This window comes from Silurus meridionalis, chromosome 3 (assembly GCF_014805685.1).
Source record: "Silurus meridionalis isolate SWU-2019-XX chromosome 3, ASM1480568v1, whole genome shotgun sequence".
In the NCBI taxonomy this organism is placed as follows: domain Eukaryota; kingdom Metazoa; phylum Chordata; class Actinopteri; order Siluriformes; family Siluridae; genus Silurus; species Silurus meridionalis.
The window spans coordinates 28415422-28436670 of record NC_060886.1 but is presented as its reverse complement, the minus strand read 5'-3'; the positions used below and the strand labels follow the sequence as shown (position 1 = coordinate 28436670).

The 21249-nt window shown below is 40.7% G+C and overlaps 1 protein-coding gene across 1 annotated transcript; it reads right to left on the bottom strand.

Moving 5' to 3' along the window:
• Positions 1-1565: 1565 nt before the first annotated feature.
• On the bottom strand, positions 1566-21116 carry pgap1 (post-GPI attachment to proteins inositol deacylase 1). Its single transcript, XM_046845229.1, has 26 exons — positions 20805-21116; positions 18373-18526; positions 17953-18128; positions 17318-17489; positions 17075-17235; positions 16848-16900; positions 16650-16716; positions 16471-16576; positions 16302-16360; positions 16127-16210; positions 15960-16009; positions 15148-15199; positions 14474-14551; positions 13965-14040; positions 12712-12785; positions 12428-12479; positions 12273-12339; positions 12092-12197; positions 11754-11792; positions 11451-11635; positions 8270-8500; positions 8059-8194; positions 7911-7961; positions 7307-7521; positions 7112-7216; positions 1566-6546 (listed from the first exon to the last, which is right to left on the bottom strand). The coding sequence occupies exons 1-26, from the start codon at positions 20934-20936 to the stop codon at positions 6405-6407; spliced, it is 2823 nt and encodes a 940-aa protein (XP_046701185.1). The 5' UTR covers positions 20937-21116; the 3' UTR covers positions 1566-6404.
• Positions 21117-21249: the final 133 nt, after the last annotated feature.

Sequence of the window (21249 nt, the reverse complement as noted above, 5' to 3'; positions counted from 1 at the left end):
AAAAAAATCAAATAAAGGTAATACAAGGAGGAAAGTGAAGGGCAAAAGAAAGCAAGAGATGACGAAAGGTCAAAGAATAAAGATAAATGGAGAGAAAGAAAGAAAGAAAGAAAGAAAGAAAGAAAGAAAGAAAGAAAGAAAGAAAAACTAAGTAAATAATGAAGGAATGGAAGAAAAAGGAATTGACCAAATCCACAGATGCAAAGGACCAAAGAAAATAGTGAGAGAAATGTACAGGAAGAAAGAAGAGAAGGGGGGAGGAAAGAAATGAGGCGGAAAAACATGAGAGAGAGAAAACAAAGGAAGGAATCAATAAAGGAAGAATGGATAGAGGACAACAGTAATGGGAAGTAATTTAAGGAGGAAATGAAGGGTGTGGGAAAAGGGAAAGGGGGAATTGTAAGTGTAGAAAGAAGAAAGAATTGATGGAAGGAAGGAACTTTTTATCTGATTACATAAAAAATTCCAGAGGAAATTTCCTATGTATTTCCTTCATCTGTTAGAAAATGCTTGAACAAACTCCATAGGTCGTTAAGATCATCTAAAACTGTGACAGATGCAAAAAATCTATTGTGATCCTTTTGCACATGTTCTGGACCTGCCCAAGGTGGCATCATTTAAAAAATAATCGATTTTCAACATACAAAAGTTTCTGAAATACTAAAAGGTTGCCATATCCCAATCCCCATTTACTGCCATATTTGGGATCACATCACAGAATAAGCACCTTAACAATCACAACATGATAAAGTTGGCCTTCAGCACACTCTTGACCCGGAGTATTCTGTTTAAACCGAAGGACCTTCTGTACAGAAATTCTGACAACTGTACAGAAAGATTTGGCAACCTTTTTTTTTTTTTTTTTGGCAAAATGTAAACAGCCCCTATACAACAACTCCAGTCCTGATGTCCTTTTGTAAAGGGTAAACCTTTACTTTGGTCCATTCAGCTTTCCCTCAACCCTGACCAATTACCAAGTCCCTGCAGCAGAAAAACATCCCCACAGCATGATACTACCACCACCATGCTTCACTTTTGGCATGGTTTTGGACACACTTTCGACTTTTTCAGTGTTCTTTCTTTCTTTCTTTCTTTTAATTATTTTTAACCTTAACAATTAATACTGGACATGTTTAATATTCAAGATTGTCCATTTGGCTTCAACGACAGCTTGGAGACAACTCATGATATTCTCTCATCAGATTCACATTGTAGTCTCAAGAAATGTTTTTTAGGTCACGGATGAGCCTCATCAAGAAGACAGTCCATTAATACTTTAAGAAGTGACAGGCAGTCTGAAAAATCTCAAGAACTTCAAACGTATCCCCATCCAGGTTCTCATAAGGACCGTGTCCACTTGACCAATTTTAGCTGCATAATTAATGGCGATTTTTAAAAATGTTTTATATTATTAGTTGCCACATTTTCATGTCAAAACAGAAATTCTTATAAACTGCCTTTATAGAGATTATGCTTTTTCTAAACTTAGCTGAACAGCAAAGAACACCACTATTACTAGCATTAGCAGCACTAAGTGGGGGAAAAAAAAGATGGACACCCGGATATCATTTTTCCAGAATCTTTAATCGGGTTGAAGAATCGAACAAACTCCTCATAAAACACATTACTCAGCGTTTTATTTGAGAAACCATCCACACACATTTCATATAAACATTAGTGTAACATATATATATTTAAAAAAACCCACACAGTTGAAAGCCACCAAACAGCTTTAGAACACAACTTAGAATAAGATCCTGAGAATGAAGAACGTTCGCTTCGTCACTTGACCTTGGCAACAATCGGCTTGCGCTTTTAATTCATTTTTATTTGTAGATCTGGAACCTTTTTTTCCCCCCAAACATTGACTTCTGACAGTATACACACTTATTTGTTGACACCCCTAAAACTGCCCATCCCTAAACATCCAGATTTCCTTGACAAGAAAACCATAAATATTGTCACCAGCAGCATTTACACCATCACACCAATTAACAATGGTTTATTACATGTTCTTGGCTAATAACATTAAATTAAAGGTTTGGTCATTGCAGTAAGACACAAAAATAACCACAAGTTCAAGCGTAGAGTTTTTCGTTTCAAGCGGACCAACATAATAATCCCATCATAGTTAGCTTTCGGTCCTTTAGAATATTGCGTAACACTGGTCTGTTAGACCGAAAAAAATTCCATCGAACACGCGTCAAAATTGTTCATTCACATCCTGTAAACATAAAGCTTTAAACAAGGAGTATGAGGCGACCTCATTCGAAACCTCGTTTCCAATATCAAGCTTATAAAAAAAAGCGTGGCAAAAAAACTAATAAAAAAAAATAAACCAACATGAAAAATAAACCAAATTAGACACTATAACTGAATACCTATGACGTGTTTTAGCGCCTCGTAAAAATAAATAAAATAAATAAAACTAGGATACAATCGTTGCAATATGAGAATGAAGTCACAATTGCGAAAATAAAGTCGTAGCAATAAGAGAATAATGTCGTAGCAGCACCGGTTAAATCTGGCGCAACAATTTTTTTACCATAGAGGGCGCTATTTCTTAAATGCAGCTTAAAATTGATGACCCAGAATAGTTCGCTATGCAAACAGAATAAATTCAAACATCAGCAGCCACTGTTCATTAAAAGTCCGTGCGACGACGCGCCTAATGTCGTGCACTTTACCTTTATTCTCGTAGTGCTACGATTTTATTCTCGTAATCTTACTGTTTATTTTAAGTGCCACTAAAACACCGTTGTACAACTCTCTATAGGCACTAATAACTTCCACTTTCGCGTGCCGTTTTATTTCAAGACTTAAAGTCTTAACCTTAAACTCTTTCTATTGCTGGTTGTTTGTAAGGTGAAGAGTTAAAGCTACACCGGTGTAAAAAAAAGGCAAGGTTTGCTCTGTGAAAAAAATGGTGTGCGTCGATTGTTAGGTCGAAATCTAGTCAAAAATTTAGTGTAAATTGAAAAATCCAATGTCATTTGAGGGTCAACACTTATTTATATTACATTTACGGTGTTTGGCAAATGCACTTATCCAGAGCAACTCGCATCTAAGCTGAGCAGTGGGGGTTAAGGCTTTGCTCAGGGGCCCAGCAGGGGGCAGATGGGTGTGGCTGGGATTTGAACTCACGACCTTCAGAACCAAAGTTCAAAGTCTTAACTATTAGTGCAGATTTTTAGAGTAACAGTTCGAATTTTACGGAGCTGATCAGCCGAGACACGTCTGGGTAGGTTTGGGCGATATAGCTAAAAATAAAAATCTCCAAGATTTTTTTACTTATTCACAATTAAGATTTAATTTCTTTATGTATTCAACTTTAAACATTACTACAACAACGTGACTGAAGTACAGTCATTTTATTAATAATTTGAAAATCAGGTTATGGAACGTTTTAGTGGCCATGCACATAAATAGTCAACATGTAAATAAATGTAAAAAATTAAACGATTTAAAAGAAATACGAAAGCAAATATTGTGCAATTTTAATTAAACATTAAATATTTTCAGCTGTGTCTTTTACACAAATGCTGGAATAAATTAATCAAATTTGTTATAAGTTTGTTCATCGCCGGACCTCTCGAATCCGAACCATTTCCAAACCACAAAGAAAATGTTACTACCTTTCTTTGGAATAAGGTCATCCTGACGTGAGGAGGAGCGCCCTCATGTGGCTGGAGACAATATTGTCTCTCGACTATTCTGCCATTGGTGCAATGACAATGTATCTGATTGAATGCGTGTGGCAACATTTTTGTTACAAATCGCAATACCTCGGTTTAAGATCAAATAAAATCATCTAACGTAAATTAAAATTAATTGTCCAATTTTCATTTTTTTTAAGATCAGTTTTACGAATGAAATAAGGAAAAATTTTGATCATTTTCTTCTCCACCACTGAACAAACGGTCACTTTTGGCCATAGTCTGGCCCAATGACGTAGAAATAGTTCGCAATCACGGCATGTCACAGTGTACACCATTAGAAATTTTTTTTTTTACAAATCTCCAGATTGATAGAAAACCCTCCCTAGAAAAAAGAACCTGCTTGCATTAAGATTTACACCACACGAAAGAAGAAACCACACGGCAACACTGATTAGCATTTAGACCCTAAACACAAAAGAGAAAATAGGTACAGTCACAGTGAAGGAAAACACACCAGCACATCCCTCGTTCCTCAGAGGAGTGTGTTTTTTTTTGAGAGCTTGGTCCTAACTGAGAAATTCCCATTTCTATGAGAATGGAGTGTTGGATTGAAATCGTAAGCGCTGTTCAGATTAACAATCGTCGTTCTGTTTATGAACAGGACATGCAGAAAGGCACTGGATCTCGGCGTGATCGGACAAGCGGGACAATTTAGGCGTGTGCTAATTCTAAGCCCAGGGAGACAGTGGAGATCCTGCACAGAGCGCCAGCCCACGCTGTCTAGAGTGTAACCCGGGGAAAACGAGTGTTGCCGAGAGCACTATGGGAAAAGGTTGACTACAGTCGCATCGCTTTGTACATGTCAAATGGCTTTCGACTTTAACGCGTGCACATACGAGGTGGTATCAAAAAGTTTTTTAAACTAGCCTGCCACAGATCCAGTTACTTTCGACGACTATCCTCCCTCGGACGCCATAAAACCTGAAAGTAGAACTCGCTATTGACAGTCTGGTCCCTGGGGAAGAATTCTCAATGCACAATGTTACGAATGTCAAAAAAGACGATGAGCATCCACTTCGTCGAGCTGCGCGCTGCGTGAAGATGATTCCACGGTGAAGACTGTTGCTTGATCCTTGGGTCATCCACAGCATGCTGACAGTTTTTGGTAGACTTCGACGCAGTGTTTCTTCTGCACCTAAGTCAGCAGCCTGTGGACGAATTCGGCAGCTAGACGGTGCATATTCATACCACACGTGAGGTGAGGATCGCCTGGACTGTTCCGTATGACACAACGATAATAGCAGCGATATGGTGGATTGTTCTCAGACGATCATCATGCACAAGTTTTCTAAAGGTTTTCGGGGGTTGAGCTCCTTGTAGGTCTTCCTGATCTCTTTTTGACGTTTGGCTCTTGAAGTGAGAGTGAGACTCAAAACACCTTAAATGACTCAACGCAGCATTGATGTAAACTTGCAGAATCATGTCATACGCACAATTTCACGTTTGCACTTTGTTCTAACTTGCTGTCCACGATGAAATCGCAGACGTTTTAACGCAAATGGTCAGAATGGTGCCAGCTGCACAGATCCAAACACTGTTGTTGGCACACTGACTTATGAAGGTCGGTGCTCCCTGTGACTACGCGTGCAGCCTTGCGCTGCCACCTGTTGGTGTGTTACAAAACTAGCCTTGAAATTTTTGATACCACCTCGTACAAAGACATTCATGATCAAAAAAAAAAAAAAGGTCCTGCCCTTCTACAATATAAAGGACCTTTTATTAGCAAATAAATACCATACACGTGTGTGCAATTTTAGGTCAATTTTTAAAAATGAAATTAAGAAAAAAAAAACAAAAAAAAACCTTGCACTGCATTGGAAATAGGAAAAGGACGATTATGTAGGCTATAAAAGATGTCAATAGTTTTCTCGATTCACCCCAAAACAGATTTCCTCAACATGCATTTGTTCTCAGTATAAGATGTTCCCAAGGTTACATTAAGAGGGTCTTAACCACACATTTAAGGCTGCAGGAAGAAAAAACTGGATGCACACAGCGGTTTACGTTATTTTGCAAGACAGGACACAGCAGCGTAGGCTAAAATTGACCCGAAAACAGATTAGCGTGTGTATGTGCTTGAACAGTAAACATAAAATAGGTTGAATCTTGTCGCCTGCCTCCTATTTCCTTCTCCTATGAGCCTTTGAAAACTCATTTCATTTCTTGTTAATTGGGCCGGAACTCCAGAGTAAACCTTTGGACATCACATCTTGGTTCATAAGGCTCATAAGGCTCATAATCTGAGGTGAAATTGGAGAAATGTTTACACAAAAACATCCATGTTAAAAAAAGACCATGACACTGCAGGATTTGACGGTTGTTGTGCTTGTCGTGAACAAAATCCGCATTTTAGAGGGTCCAGTTCTTAAGAACGCAGCGCCACCGAGTGGTACGACACTCTTAGAGCGCAAATATTCACAAATAATGCACATACTTGACCCGAAAAATTGATTTAAGGCTGGGCACGCAAACAAAAAAGCGAAAGAACACAAAGGCAGAAGAAGCAGGCCGAGCCCAGTGCTGGTCGACAAGGTACACACACAGCATGACTCTCTTACGGGACTCGGATACCCTGTTCGGCAGCGTGATGTCACATGACCGACGACACGATTTTACAATCCACTGGAACACCTCCGTTGTGAGGACAAGGCTGTTTCGGTCTGGCACGAAGAGCTGAGACGGAGGTCAAAGGTAGCAGGAAGCCGCCAGCAGCGTCAGAGCAGCGGACAGGAAGTAAGTGACCCGATAGAGATGAAGGGTGGAAAAGGTCAACATGGCAACACTGAGAGGGAGCAGGACGCATACGGTGGCCTGCCGGATCAGCTTACTGCAGGAGATGTGAAAAACAATAAATACACACAATAAATAACACACTTTTAACACATGCGTTACAAGGACCCCAAAAAAGGTTCCAGAAACGATGTAATGGGGTCCTGAAATTTTCAGTTGTCTTATAAATTGACACAGGAACAGTCAGCCAGTTCAAAACAGTTGTTACGCTTTTTCATAAACGGGTTTTACGTATGGCGTTTGGTTTCTGGTAGAATTTGCACAAAAAACAGAACATAGTGCATGGAAAAAATGTGCAAAAAGGCACAAGGTAATTTTATGAGTTTAATACGGTGCAGCTGTGGCTCCAGTGAAAGGAGACTTGTTGTCAATGGGTTTCTTGCTTTATTGATGACATTCATCTGCAGCTGTTATACTGCGTTCTCTATAATATTGATGGTTTCTACAGCTGTGGCATCATAACGATGGTATTAAGAGGTGGCTTGACAGGACACCACTAAAGGCACCACTGCTTTTCTCGCAACTGGATATAATTTTCCATATTTTTCGAAAATTTTATACAATTCTGAAATTGAGACTGTGGTCAGGAAATCCTTACTTACCTGTGGTAAAGAGTGAGCGTATTGCAATTCACAACTAACACAGAGGAGATGAGCAGAGGCAAAGTGTGGGGCCAGAATGGGTCTGGATCGAGATGAGCTGAAAACCTGGAAAGTATAGACAATAAGACTGTCATTTACGGAAAATTAAGAATTTGCAGGTTTTTTGGCTGTGGGATCGGTGTACGAGAAAACCACCTGAAGTTCCGACTCCAGTAGATGAGCGAGGGTGCGCCGAGCATCACCGGTAGCGTCAGCAACGCAGACACGGTCAGGTGAAGCTGCAGGTCGTCTCGGACCTCTTGCAGTGCGGACTCTGAGAGCAGTAAGGTGCCATTACAATCGTTATGCCTCCTCTGGCTTTCATTTGCCCTGCAACCGTTTTCAGAGTTCTGCTGCATGCTTTGGGGTGCCTGGTCAGAAGGTGGTTAATAATAAATAATAATAATTATGCTTAGAGAAATTCACGAAACAAAATAAGGGACACTCGAAGAGAATAGAATGGAGGGGTGATCAATAATTTAAAAAAAAGGAACTAAAAATACACATCAGCCTCCCTCGAAGCCTATTTTAGCCACACAAATAAGTTTGGAGATCTAAAAAAAAAAAAAAACCATAAACCAGCTATAGCAGAGCTGTATAACAAAGCATAAGAGCACTGTATCCATACGAGAGCAAACAACTCCATAACATTACACAAGATCGCATGTGCAAAAGTATTGGAACAGAATAAGCACAAAATCTACACAACCACACTCCAAAATCACGATTGTGATTAAAAATCATGATTTCCAGCACTTACTAGGTTCAGCATGTGGCGCAAAGACCTTTCGGTCATCTGTAATCGGAGGACCTATAAGATAAGACGATGAAAAGAGATTTAAAAACATTTGGAAACATAAAACAAACCAATGCAGCACCACTTGGAAACGTTCTGCAGCTCCACTTACCCGGTAGAGGTGGAGCAAAAAAACGGCGGTGACTGACAGGGCTCCGCAGGTGACTCCGCCCAGCGTGGTCAGACCGAGGATGAGGAGGATCTGAGCGGGAAGTCGAAGTGTACCACAGTGGCGAGAGACTGAAGGTCTGCAGCAGAAATACGACGATTCAGTTTCTCGGACAGAACACAAACAATGGGCTTCGGAATTGTTGGGTATTTACCTGTGCAGTGGAGCCAAGAGGAAAGACAGGACACGTAAAGACTTGCTAAGGACAGCACTTCCCCAAAATGCCACGGCAGCACCCAGAATGCACAGCAGAGGTGAAACAAGGCGGGGCCAGTCATGCCCAGGCCCCACTACATCATGTGAAAGGTCTCCGAACGGGGTTAGAGGCAAGTAGTCTACTGCAGGGAGCCCTAGGGCAGACCAGCTTTCCTGGAACCAGCCCTGTCTGAGAGAGACAGACAGATAAAATTTGTTGATTGAATACTATTGTAACATTTATTTATTGGTTGAACACATATGCATTCAAATATTAAGGCTCTGGGTTGCTGATAGGAAGGTTGGCGGTTCAAGAACTATTATCGCCAAGCTGCCACTTTTGGGGACTTGAGCAAGGCCCGTAACCCAGTGTGCTTCAAGGGTGCTGTATCATGGTTGACCCTGGCTTCCTAACATCGATGAGATATACAGAAAAAAATTTAATATATGTGTGTGTATGTGTTCATTCCCAGTCTTATTACTGCCCTGCTACCAATGAACCCACTTAGTTGTAAAATGTTCCTCAAGCTGGTTCGTTTTAGTAACACACACTTTTCCAGCCTTTTATTGCCATTGCCATTTGATATATTTTCTTTGTTCTACCGTAAATAAAATATGGGGTTTTACCAACATTTTATACAGAGTCCCAACTTTATAGTAGAGGTCAACCAATTTAAAGGTATTGCCAATCAAACGGCAGTGATAGTTGATTGCTGGAACTATTGTGGTATGGTATGAGGAAGTCTGTTGTGACAGAAAAGTATATGAGGGTGGTGCAGGACATGTATGAGGACAGTGTGACAGCAGTGAAGTGTGCAGTAGGAACGACAGAATGGTTCAAGGTGGAGGTTGGACTGCATCAAGGATCAGCTCTGAGCCCTTTCCTGTTTGCAATGGTGATGGACAGGTTGAAAGACAAGGTCAGACAGGAGTCTCCGTGGACCATGATGTTTGCGGATGATATTGTGATTTGTGGTGAAAGTAGGGAGCAGGTTGAGAAGAGCCTGGAGAGGTGGAGGTACATGCTAGAGAGGAGGGGAATGAAAGTCAGTAGGAGTTAGACAGAGTACATGTGTGTGAATGAGAGGGAGGGCAGTGGAGGGGTGCGGTTGCAGGGAGAAGAGGTAGTGAAGGTGTTTAGGTACCTGGGGTCAACAGTGCAGAGTAATAGAGTGTGTGTTTGAGAAGTAAAGAAAATAGTGCAGGCAGGGTGGAGTGAGTGGAGAAGAGTGATAGCAGGTGTGATTTGTGATAGTACGGTATCTGCAAGAGTGAAAGGGAACGTTTATAGGACTGTGGTGAGACCTAAGATGTTGTATGGTTCAGAGACAGTGGCATTGAGTAAAAGACAGGAGGTGGAGCTGGAGGTAGCAGAACTGAAGATGTTGAGATTTTCATTGGGAGTGACGACGATGGACAGGATTAGAAATTAGTTTATTAGAGGGACAGCATATGTAGGACATTTTGGGGAAAAAGTGAGAGAGGAGCGTTTGAGATGGTTTGGACATGTGCAGAGGAGGGACATGGGGTATACAGTGGTTCCTCGGAACTCGCGGGGTTACGTTTTAAAACCCTGCAGGTTCCGAAAATCCGTGAATTTTGAACGCATCCCGCAGCCCCTATGGTACCTTAGTGAATTAATCTAGACATTGTCACTTTAATACAATAATGTGTTTTTAAAAAAAATGTTTAATGTGTTAGTGAAAACATAGTTTAAAAATGTTTATATATATATATATATATATATATATATATATATATATATATATATATATATATATATATATATATATATATATATATATATATATAGAGAGAGAGAGAGAGAGAGAGAGAGAGAGAGAGAGAGAGAGAGAGAGAGAGAGAGAGAGAAATATAGATTAACTGTCTTTTAAAAATAACAACATACAGCCATTATTGTCTAAATAACAACAGTGAGTACACTTTAAGTGATAACGGCTGTATGTGGTGTTACCATTCAAAGCCACATGACATGTCCTATTTATTATGTTCATGTTTTTATCTGCTTGACGGGTCCATATCTTTTATAAGAGCAGTTAAAATTTGGTGTTTTAATCAGTAACACCCTGAAACTGAGTTTCAGTACAGTGATCAGGGTCATACAGAGGTTTTCCAAAACGGGTTTCATTTGGAACAGGCATCGCAAGGGTCCATCAAACAAGTTGAGTCTTCATGCTGTGCGTCAGGTGCAGGAGCTGCTTTAAAAAAAAAAAAAAAAAAAAACAAAAGACACAAGTGCTGCAGCATTGCTTTAAAGGCTGTAGAAGCAGAAGGTCCACTTGTCAGTGCTCAGATCATACGAGCACCCCATCATCCCAGAAGGAGCCTCTTCTCAAGCTGGCTCGCAAGAAAGCCTGCACACAGTTTGCTGAAAACAACCTGTACAAGAGCATGAATTACTGGAACCATATCCTGTGGTCTGATGAGGCTAAGATAAACTTGTTTGGCTTAGATGGTGTCCAGCATGTGTGGCGACACCCTGGTGAGGGAAACCAAGAAAACTGTGTTTTGCCTACAGTCAAGCATGGTGGTGGTAGCATCATGGTCTGGGGCTGCATGAGTGCTGCTGGATTCGTGAGTAAAACATGAATTCCAACATGCACTGTGACATTCTGAAGCAGAACATGATGCCCTCAAAAGGTTTTTAACACAACGACCCCAAACACACCACCAAGATGACAACTGCCTTGCTGAAGGTGATGGAGTGGCCAAGTATGTCTCCAGACCTCAACCCTATTGAGCAACTGTGGGGCCTCCTCAAGCGGAAGGTGGACAAGTGCCATGTGTATAACATCCAGAAGCTCTGTGATGTCATTATGGAGGAGTGGAAAAGGATCCCAGGAACAGTTCTGGTGAATTCCATGCCCAGGAGGATTAAAGCAGTGCGAGATAACAGTTGTGCTCACGCAAAATATTGACAGTTTTGAGATGACCACTTAGGGTGTACTCACTTGTGTTGTTATTTAGACAATATTGGCTGGTTGTTGAGTTATTTTCAAAGGACAGTAAATCTCATAGTAAATCTATAGTATTGTCCCTCGACAACATAAAATAAAATGGTTGCTAAAATGTACTCACTTTTGTAAGATAATGTGCATGTGAGCAGTGAAGAAACTTGCCTGAGGAACAGGTGCAGCAGCAAGACAGGAGGCTCTAGTTTATGTAGCTGCACACTTTTCGCTACAGCGTCTCTCACGTTCGCGGGTCGTCCCGTTCGCAGTACAGAATGCAGCTGACCCTTCAAAGCGAGCAACAGCGCCACAGCAACGTACACCGGCATTGCGGGTCCGCAGAAACGCAGGATCTGAGGGAAAAAGAGATCATCTCGAATATCAATATAATTCGTTTTGGTTAATCATGGAATCATTAACATTTTCTGAAACTGAGAATGTGAACTGGAGCTTGGAAGAAAAGATTGGTACCTGTCCAAGCACTTTAGGGAAGGAGCTGCGCACTGAGATCTGTGAAATCAAACATTGTGTGAGTTGATCACTAAACTAATGGGTGGGGAAAAAAAACACCAGGGGGCATTTGCAGTGCTGTGAAAGTATGTGCTCTTTTCCTGATTATTATTATTGATTTATGTTTGCATATTTGTCCCACTGAAATGATTCAGATCAAAGATTACACAACCAGAGTAAATGCAAAAAGCTGGTTTTAAATGATTCTTCAATTTATTAAGCGACAAAGCTGCCCAAACCTATGTGAAAAATTAGGCTAATCTGAATAGGCAAAAAAAAAACAATTTTCAGGACATGACCTTGTACTGGCAGTTGGGGGCAGTGTGGAGCTCTAAGAGGGCACTTGAGGTATTGTCTTGGCGGCTTGTATGCAGCATGCCACTGATCTCTGTGACCGAAGGAATGCTGGAAATCAACGGACATCCATAATTATTGGAACATCGATACCAAAACAATAGATCACTAGGTTTGCTCTAATACCCTGCCGTGACGAAGGAATCTTCTCGAAACCATGGCACCTTCAATCTGAAGACACTTGGCAGTCTTTCTATCGGGGGGAAAAAACAATTAGTAAACAGATGTTTACAGTATTATGTTTGGGATGTCAAATGGAACGTTCCGGTAAATCAGTTTACCTTTCGGGGTCTTGCATTGGCTGCTCACGCTGATTATAAAGGCCTGATAAACCTGTTGGTTGGTGAACATAGAGCAGATGAAATACTCTTACACAATTAAAAAAAATTTTGTGTGGACCTAACCTTTCTTTAAAAAAAAAAAAAAAAAATCTTTGAATGGTATGGAAACGCAAATATTTTTCCAGTTTTCCATGTTTACAGAATGAGTCATGGTCCAACAGAAAGCCAGTAGGGATTACGTGTTTAAAAGTAAAGTAAAATACGTGCAGCATGGTGAGCTTTACCTGGTGAAAGTGCTGCAGTTGAAGTGTGTGTAGTAGCCTGGATGAGTTGATAGTGACCTCACTTACTGTCAATCCTGGAAATAAAAACCCCACATTATTCCTATAGAGTTAAACAGTAATTATTTAATTTAATATAATTCAGTTTTATATGTATAGCACTTTTCAGAACTGGCGCAAAGCATCTTTTCAGAGATTAGTAGGTTATTATAAAAGTTTATCCCTCTCATTATGAACCAGACTTAGAAGGGAATCCATCTTGGTGGCACCAAATGTCAATCCATTATAGTTCAATCATTTTTGAGATGATCAACCGTTTCCAGTGGCGAGGAAAAATTCCCTGAGATGGTATAAGGAACAAACTCTGAGAGGAACCAGACTTAAAACCAAACCCATAATTCATCTGGGTGGCACTAAAGGTTTTTGTAGTTCCATAGTTCCAAAAAAGTATTATTTCCACTGGAGTTTCGGACTGTAAAGCTCATAGCTGACCTGAAACAGTTTCTGCATCCAAGCATCCATCAGTACACAGTTAATAACCCCAACAAATGATGGAACTATAATGGGTGGAGGTTCGGTGTCACCCCAGATGATGATGGATCTATCGTTCTACCTCAAGGAGTTTTTTCTTGCTAATGTTGCCACCGCCTCGCTCATTAGCATAAATCAGGGAACGGTTGATCACCTCAATAATGATGGCACTATAACAGATGGAGGTTTGGTGCCACCCAAATGAAGATGGGTTTCCTTTCTGAGTCCGGTTCCTCTCAAGGTTTGTTCCTCATCATGAAGTTTCTCTCGCTGATTAGCATACACGAATGAATGGCTGATCACCTCAACAATGGCAGATAGGATGGATTCCATCCAAACGGACGCCACCCCAAAAAATGCGATTTTATGTATACAGTTCTATACTGTATAACATTATTTTATAATAAATTAATTACATTTGATTTAATAAATGTCATTATTTCAACACGAAACTCCATAAAAACAATTCCCTATAAGTTTTTTGGTCTATCGTTCTATCCGCGAGAAACCGAGAAAATCAGCCAAACTAATTAATTATGTAGCAAAATGTAATTCCGCGATAAACCAGGGGGGGCGCCAGATTCTAAAGTAAATATGAGAATTACTGTATTTAACCGAGTCGTGATATTTTTAGGTCTGAGGTAGGTCAAAAAGCCAGATATAGCAAACAGAGACTGATACGGTGACGCAGTCATGGGAATGTGTGTATGGGAAATTGAGCTCACCAAAAGAAAGAACATGAGGGACAGGAAGAGCGATGGTCAGGCTTTCATCTCTTTGCCACTTGCACTCCAATATAAACTGGAAAAAATGTTTCAATAGAACAAGTGTTACAGAAATAATAGCTGAAATAATACAACATATATAATTATAATTAACATATTTGAAAGCTAATGCATTTGTTCGCACCAAAACATTTGAGTACAGGGCTTTCGGGTTTGGTGCACGTGTTCCGAAGACAATCCTTTTAACGTGCGGAAGTTAAAAAAGTTCAAATCTGAGTTCCCTCATGAACATATTAAGTGTTGGACCGCAAGTTTGTTTGATGTATGTGAGTGCAGTCACTTTTTTATTTATTTATTTATTTTTATTACTATTATTATTGTTACAATAAAAAACATATACAACAATGTCATTGGTACAAAAAAGAAACTAGAGCTAGCACAGTGTCACTGTGGCTACACACGAATTTTGTGTACCGTTACAACCCTTAGCTTTGCGGATGGTTGCGTACCTGTCGTGCATTGGTGTTTGAGGCATCGATGACCAGATGAGAGACCGTCAACAGCTCACTTAGTTTCACAGTTAGGACCTAGAGCGAAAGAGAACAAAGAGTGAAGCTCACCTCGAAAGTTACGTAAAAGGTCGTCACAGTTAGTAATTTTACAACTACATTTGTACAATTTATAGCCAAAGCTCTGGAAATGTACATTCTATAAACTAGTAAAATATCTATATATAAATTTACACCGAAATAACAGCATCGATAAAACCGGTTAACGAACCAAAAAAGAACATTTCGGCATCTGTAGGAACCTGCTATGATGCCCACACTGGATTATCTGGACTGATTTATGTTTGTTGTTCAGCGAAAGAACAATTCCTTGGTCTCTTGTTAACTCCTACTGGTTCAATCACCAACAAACCAGGAAGTGTGAAAGCTAATGCGTGTTTTCTCAGAAATCCAATGCCAACCAACCACATCTGTCCACCTCATAGTTTAAGATTCTTCTGTTTCTTCTTCCTAGGTTCTGGAAAATAATTTTTCTAGCTTTTACCACTTCCCAAACAAACGTTTTAAGCGATCCATGTGAACTTCTTGGAGCAAAGCTATTATTTTACATCCAGGTTCACGAGTACCACAAACCCAAATAATACAAAAGATAAACAAAAAACCCAATCACATACCTTATAAGCTGGAAGAAGTTCTGTACTGAAGGACAAATCCACGGCTTGCACACTGACGAAGAAAAAAAAAAAAAAAAAAAAAAGTTCATTAATTGTAACAAATGATCAGCTCTAGTGTGTTCCTTCAGTGCTGTGTTTATATTACAAACGATGTTTACGGTAAACCAATGTTTATGTGGTAATTAGCGATGAATATTCGAAACGTCCTGCTATAATAAACCGAATTTATATTGGGTCTTGCGCCGCAGTGTTTGTATTTACCACCAAGCCTACTTTAATCAAAAGGTGCAGGCTATTTGTTGGTACCTTGAATAGTGAGGAATATATTAAGGGGCTGAACTTTTTCTTACAACACCTCAGTTATAAAACAGCCTTCCATTTAGTGTATGGGACACTGCCTTTCCATCTGCCCATCTCTCCTGAGGTACCAGTGACCAGTAACCTACCTCTTGATGGAGGTCTCTTCAATTGGAGACCACTCCGTGCAGTTCTACATAAACATCATTAGATCCATGAAGTTCCTGAGCAACTCAAGAATGGATTTGGACTGGAATTAATATCAACAGTTTTGCATTTAAGCGCCAATCACACGTTTTAACGAACGGACATTCGGCACCACCGTATGAGGACGGGTTCCAGTTTGAGTCTGGTTCTGCTCAAGGTTTGGACTTATAGCTTTCGGCTTACCCTGTAAGTAAGATATAAATTACAATTTGATAACCCCATTCTCTGTAAAGCTTCTTTTGGACAATGTCCATGGTTAAAAGCGCTGTACAATTAAAACTGTATTAAATGGACCTTCAATTGCTCACCACATAGAGCCGTTCATCAGGGTGCAGCCGAAGATCCAGCTGGACATTTCCTATCGACAGAAAAAAATACCATTTTAATTATTACATTTTATTGAATTCCCTCAATTTGAAGAATGTCAGGCAGAAAAGCTCCTCTACTACTCTACTAGCATTTAAACAATGCTCACCAGTTTGCTGTTGCGGCAGTAGAAATGGGTGTAGGCTTTCCTCCGGCTGGAAAGCGCAAACAGGAAGTACTGAACCCGGGTGTCCTGTGGGGTCAGGGATAAAAAGGCAAAAGGTGGGACATGAACCCATCGGGCAGAGTAACTACAAAGTAATAGAGTAGAGGATATGCATTACCTTGGGGGCGCTGTAGAATAGACGGAGTGTGTTCACTTCACTCCAGTCCTCCAGGCTGCCTAGATACATCGATTAGATCAGACAGACAGATAAATAAAAAAGACAGACAGACAGACATTTTTTACTCACGTTGTACTACGAATCACTCAAACACATTACATACACACACCTGAGAAGCTGACTGGTGTGTTGACTTGCTCGTTAGGAAGTCGTCCCGGGTGGCGAATGAAGTGATGATTCAGTATAGACGTCATCTTTTCGGTATCGTTTGTGAACTGCAGAGCAACACACCATCAGTACAATCCTGAACGCAAACAGAATGGCGATAGGAGGCATTTCTGAACCCACCTGCCCAGTTTCAGGGTCGATGAGGTCAAAGAACGCTCGAACGGTAGCCAGCACCAGTTCCTTACACCTGAGAAAGAGGAAACCCGAACCCCCGATTTAGAACCGCCTCTTAATCTCAATTAAGTACTGTGTGTGAAAAACTCTAGACCTCCTCAGACAAACTTGCTAGTTGGACACTAATGTGAGTGAACTACGTACCACACGATGGACAGGTGATCCGTAGACACCCATGTCCTGGGAACGGCAGTCACCTATGGAAATATAGGGCAAACCTCAACACCATGCCGTGTTCGTTATTATGCAAAGGCATGATAGGAAGCCTGGACAGATCATAATCATAGGCTTTGTGTGATGTGGTCTTTGTCTTTTGGTCTCTCAGACCAGATTAAGAACAAAAGGATAAAACGCAACAAACTCATCCTCACCACAACGGCCATCTTGTTCGGGTCATCCTCAGGGCAGGTCAAGGAGGTCAAGCCGGAGCGGACCTGATAGTCCCGATATCCGCCACCCATAGACAGGACCGTCACGTTGCGTAAATCCTCAGCTCGGGCGATCCAGCGCCGTCGCACGGACGAATAGAAATCTAAAGCAGAGACTAAAATGAATGAGCGGCGATATATAAACTCCATGACAAAACTCAAGTCAGGCTTTGGGAACTTCCCTACCGAGTATGAAGGGATCCAAGGAGAGAACAGGGGCCAGGTGAGGCGAGGCCTGGGTGAGGATGAGGATGACCAGGCGAGGGTTGAAGCGAGGGAGGGCGAAAAGAGCTCTCGCGATCACACCGCCCATAGAGTGGCCCACCAACACGACACCGCTCGGAGGATCCGGGTGGTCCTGTTCAAGTCGGAAAAGAGGGTTTGTTTCACGATTGGTCGTACAGCCGAGGGAATATAAGTTAAAAAATCCTAGATGAAAACTTACCAGGAATTTATGAGAAATTTGAGGAAATGTATATAAACAGTATCATGTGCATGCAAAAAAAAAAAGTCATATTTATGTAAACAAATTTATGCGAATATATTTATGTATTTAATACATTTTGTGTGCAGGGGGTGTGGCCTAGCAGTGGCAACCTGATGGAATTGGGATTTGAACTCACAGCTTTTCTAAGCTTTTCTACATTGACCCTTTGCAAGGTTGCACTCCCTCAGACAACTTCATAAAAAAGGAGTCGTGATCTTAGGCTCTGGTGCAGCAAGAAAACCATCTACCCAATGTTTCATTCCATTATCTGGTTACTTTATCTACTTCACTCTAATCCTGTTCCATGTTTCTCCTCAACCCCTTTTTCACCGACCTTGTAAAGTTGCAGGATGACCTTGATGCTCTCATGGAGGAAGCGGGTTTGCCGGATCAGGCTTCCACCGTACAGGGCCACCAGCTCCTCGTTAAAATCGACGGTGAAGACGTTGAGGTGGATCCCTCCGTCCAACCCCTCGGCTTTTCTCAACGCCACCGAGCCCAGAGATCGAGCTGAAGGTTTCGGAATACAGAACAGCAAAGAGCTCTAGGATTATACATTCCATGACTGAGAAGGTTCAAATGCCTTGAAATGGATCGGATTCCAGATCAGTTCTGATAGAAGACAAAACCAGCAATGTCTGCCTCACGTTAATATTAAAACAAGTCACTACATCAACGATTACACCTTTTTTCCGACACCTTCTGACCAATAAAATTCCAGGAATTCAACAGGTACAAGTTCATGGTTCCTCACCTTGCTTGTAGCTGCCAGCGTTTCCAGGTAAGAAGAGTACAGGAGCACCGCTGAGTTTGAGATTCCGTGTTTCTTGAGCGTACACGCCTTCGCCGTACAGGTAGAGTCCATAGGCGGGGTACTGACGTGCCACACGCCGTGGGAGCTGGACACGCTATGCATACACGCCCACACACACACACACTTTACTATATACACTGTTTTTCCAAAAGTATTGGGTCACCTGCCCTTTCCTGCTATATGTGGTTCTTTTCCAAACTGTTACCACAAATCTGGAGGCACTCAATTGTCTATAGATGGCGCTATAATACAATTTTGCATACACTTGAAACTCAAACCTATTCCAGCATGGTGATGCCCCTGTGCACAAAGTGAGTTCCTTGAAGATCTGGTGTACATGCTTTGGAGAGGAAGATCTTGCTGCTATAGAGCTCTGATCTCATCCCTACTGAACACCTTTGGGATGAATGTGAACGCTGACTGCACCCCAGGTCTCCTCACCTACATCAGTACCTGCCTTTCATAACACCCTTGTGGCTGATGAACACAAATATCCATAAGCACACTCCAAAATCTAGTGGAACGTCCTCCCAGAAGAGTGAAGGGAATCATACGTGGAAATTGGGAATAAATGTGGAATGCAATGCTTAAAAATCACATGCCGTACTTATGAGCAGGTGACCCAATACTTTTGGCAATATGGTGAATCTTTGCGATAACCAGGATGATTTTGACATTTTTGTTTATGCCATTTGGCAGACACCAAATTTTTTTTACAAATGAGAAGCAATGGGGTTAAGGGCCTTGCTCGGGGGCCCAGATTTTGTCAATTTGTTTTCTGATTTGTTTATTTGTTTTCGGATCTGTTATTTTGTTTTTGTGTTTTGATGTTTTTCGTGTTTTGCTTTGATGTTTTCGAATCTGTTACATTGTTTTGGTAATGTTGTTTTCAGATTTTTTCATATTGTTTTCTAATTTGTTATTTTTTTGCACTTCTCGACCAGTGAACTTAACCACTAAACTACCACTTCTCCAGCAATTTTTACATCAAGGGATCTCTAATACATTATCAGTCGGCCCTAATGTATTTGTTCTGGTTTTAACATAAAGTTGCACATGTGGTCAGTCTTTGTAGACAAGTCTAATCATCTGAACCAAAATAGATTTAATCAAAAACTCGATAGTTCACCGTCTCGTGTTTATCCCTGACATGTGTTGAATCATGCCTATAGTATCGATCCTTTCTCTTTTTAGAATTATTTCTGGCTTTTTTTTCATAAAGGAATGAGCTCTAAGGCACATAATCTAAAATGAATAAATCAAGGTTTGACTTTGGTTGGCTATACGACGTAACATCTCGATGAACGGAAATCTTGAGTCACGCTCTAAGAGAGGACATCGTTATGCACCGCCAACCAAAAATATCATATTTAAAATTAATTATTAATAGTAAAGTGACTCCAAAGGGGCTGGAATATCTAATTAGATATAATTCAAGCACCGACCGTAGTGATGCTACTAAATAATATCTGAGTAACGTGATTTGACATTCTCCTAACATACACGGATACATACACGTTAACGCAAATTCCTTTCAACGGCACAAATTTTATAACAGCGCGATAGATGCGGCACACCATTTTTATTAAGAACATAAATAAATAAACAGAAAAGAGGCGAAATTTAAACCTTCAATGCAACACACATTTATTCATGACGTCCTTTCTTTACTCAGATATAAAAGAATAAATAACCTCCAACATAAAAATCACTTTTAATCATTTAACATTTGTTTTACCGATGCTCCAAGTCTCAAATCGAGCACCAAAATCCGCCATGATGCTCACATCCGGCAATTAAAACCGTCCGTGTGGAAACATGATATCTATGCTAATGTTGATTACAGTATTTTTAAAAAGTATTCATTTAAGGTACGTTCAGAACAGATAAAAATGTGCGATTAAGTTGCGATTTAATATTTTAATCAATTGACAGCCCTTATATTGTTATATTATATATCATATTATTATTTAATGCCAAGATATTCAATATCTAATTGTCAAATCTCAAGTCAGGCTTACATAATAATATAATAACAACAAAAATAAGAAGAAGAAGAAGAAGAAGAAGAAGAAGAAGAAAAGAAGAGATTATTGAAATTATTTAAATATATATATATATATATATATATATATATATATATATATATATATATATATCTCAGAAATGCAACAGGTAGGAGGATTATTACTCCATCAGAAAACCAGGTTTTTGGGATAAAATCCGGAAATGGCAGCGTCTCAAACCGGGTCCTGAAGTCAACCTCGAAACATGTCACCACGTGGTTACGGCACCACGGTCCAGTTCGACCCAACGTCCAACCCGGAAGTGCGCGCGCTTCGAGACCTGGCCAGTGATGAAGGGAAACTCACCCGGTACTCCGGATACTCGAACATGTAGGTCATGCTGCACCGGTTCTCCTCGAAGCCGAACAGCAGCTCCCGCAAGCCGGTCAGGAGCAGCCCGAGAGCCGCCGCGTAGAAGCCGTAGATCAGCGCCTTCATCCTGTCCGGCGGATCAGCGTGGGCACCTGGTCAACACTCCACCGGTGCTCATCTCCATGTTTTTACACCCCCCATTGCACAAAAAAAAAAAAAAAAAGAATTCACTCCCTTTTCGGACCAATAGGAGAAGCCGGAATGCGGAAATTACGTCACTACACGACATCCCATCCCACATCTGTTCAGCCAATTAAAAAAAACCCGGAAGTAATTGTTTGGCCGCTTTACTTGCTTTAGTGAGCTAAAGATTGAATCATTTTAGTGAATCGGTTCTTTGAATCTCTAAATGACTCTTTACTGGAGGTTGGATGTTAAA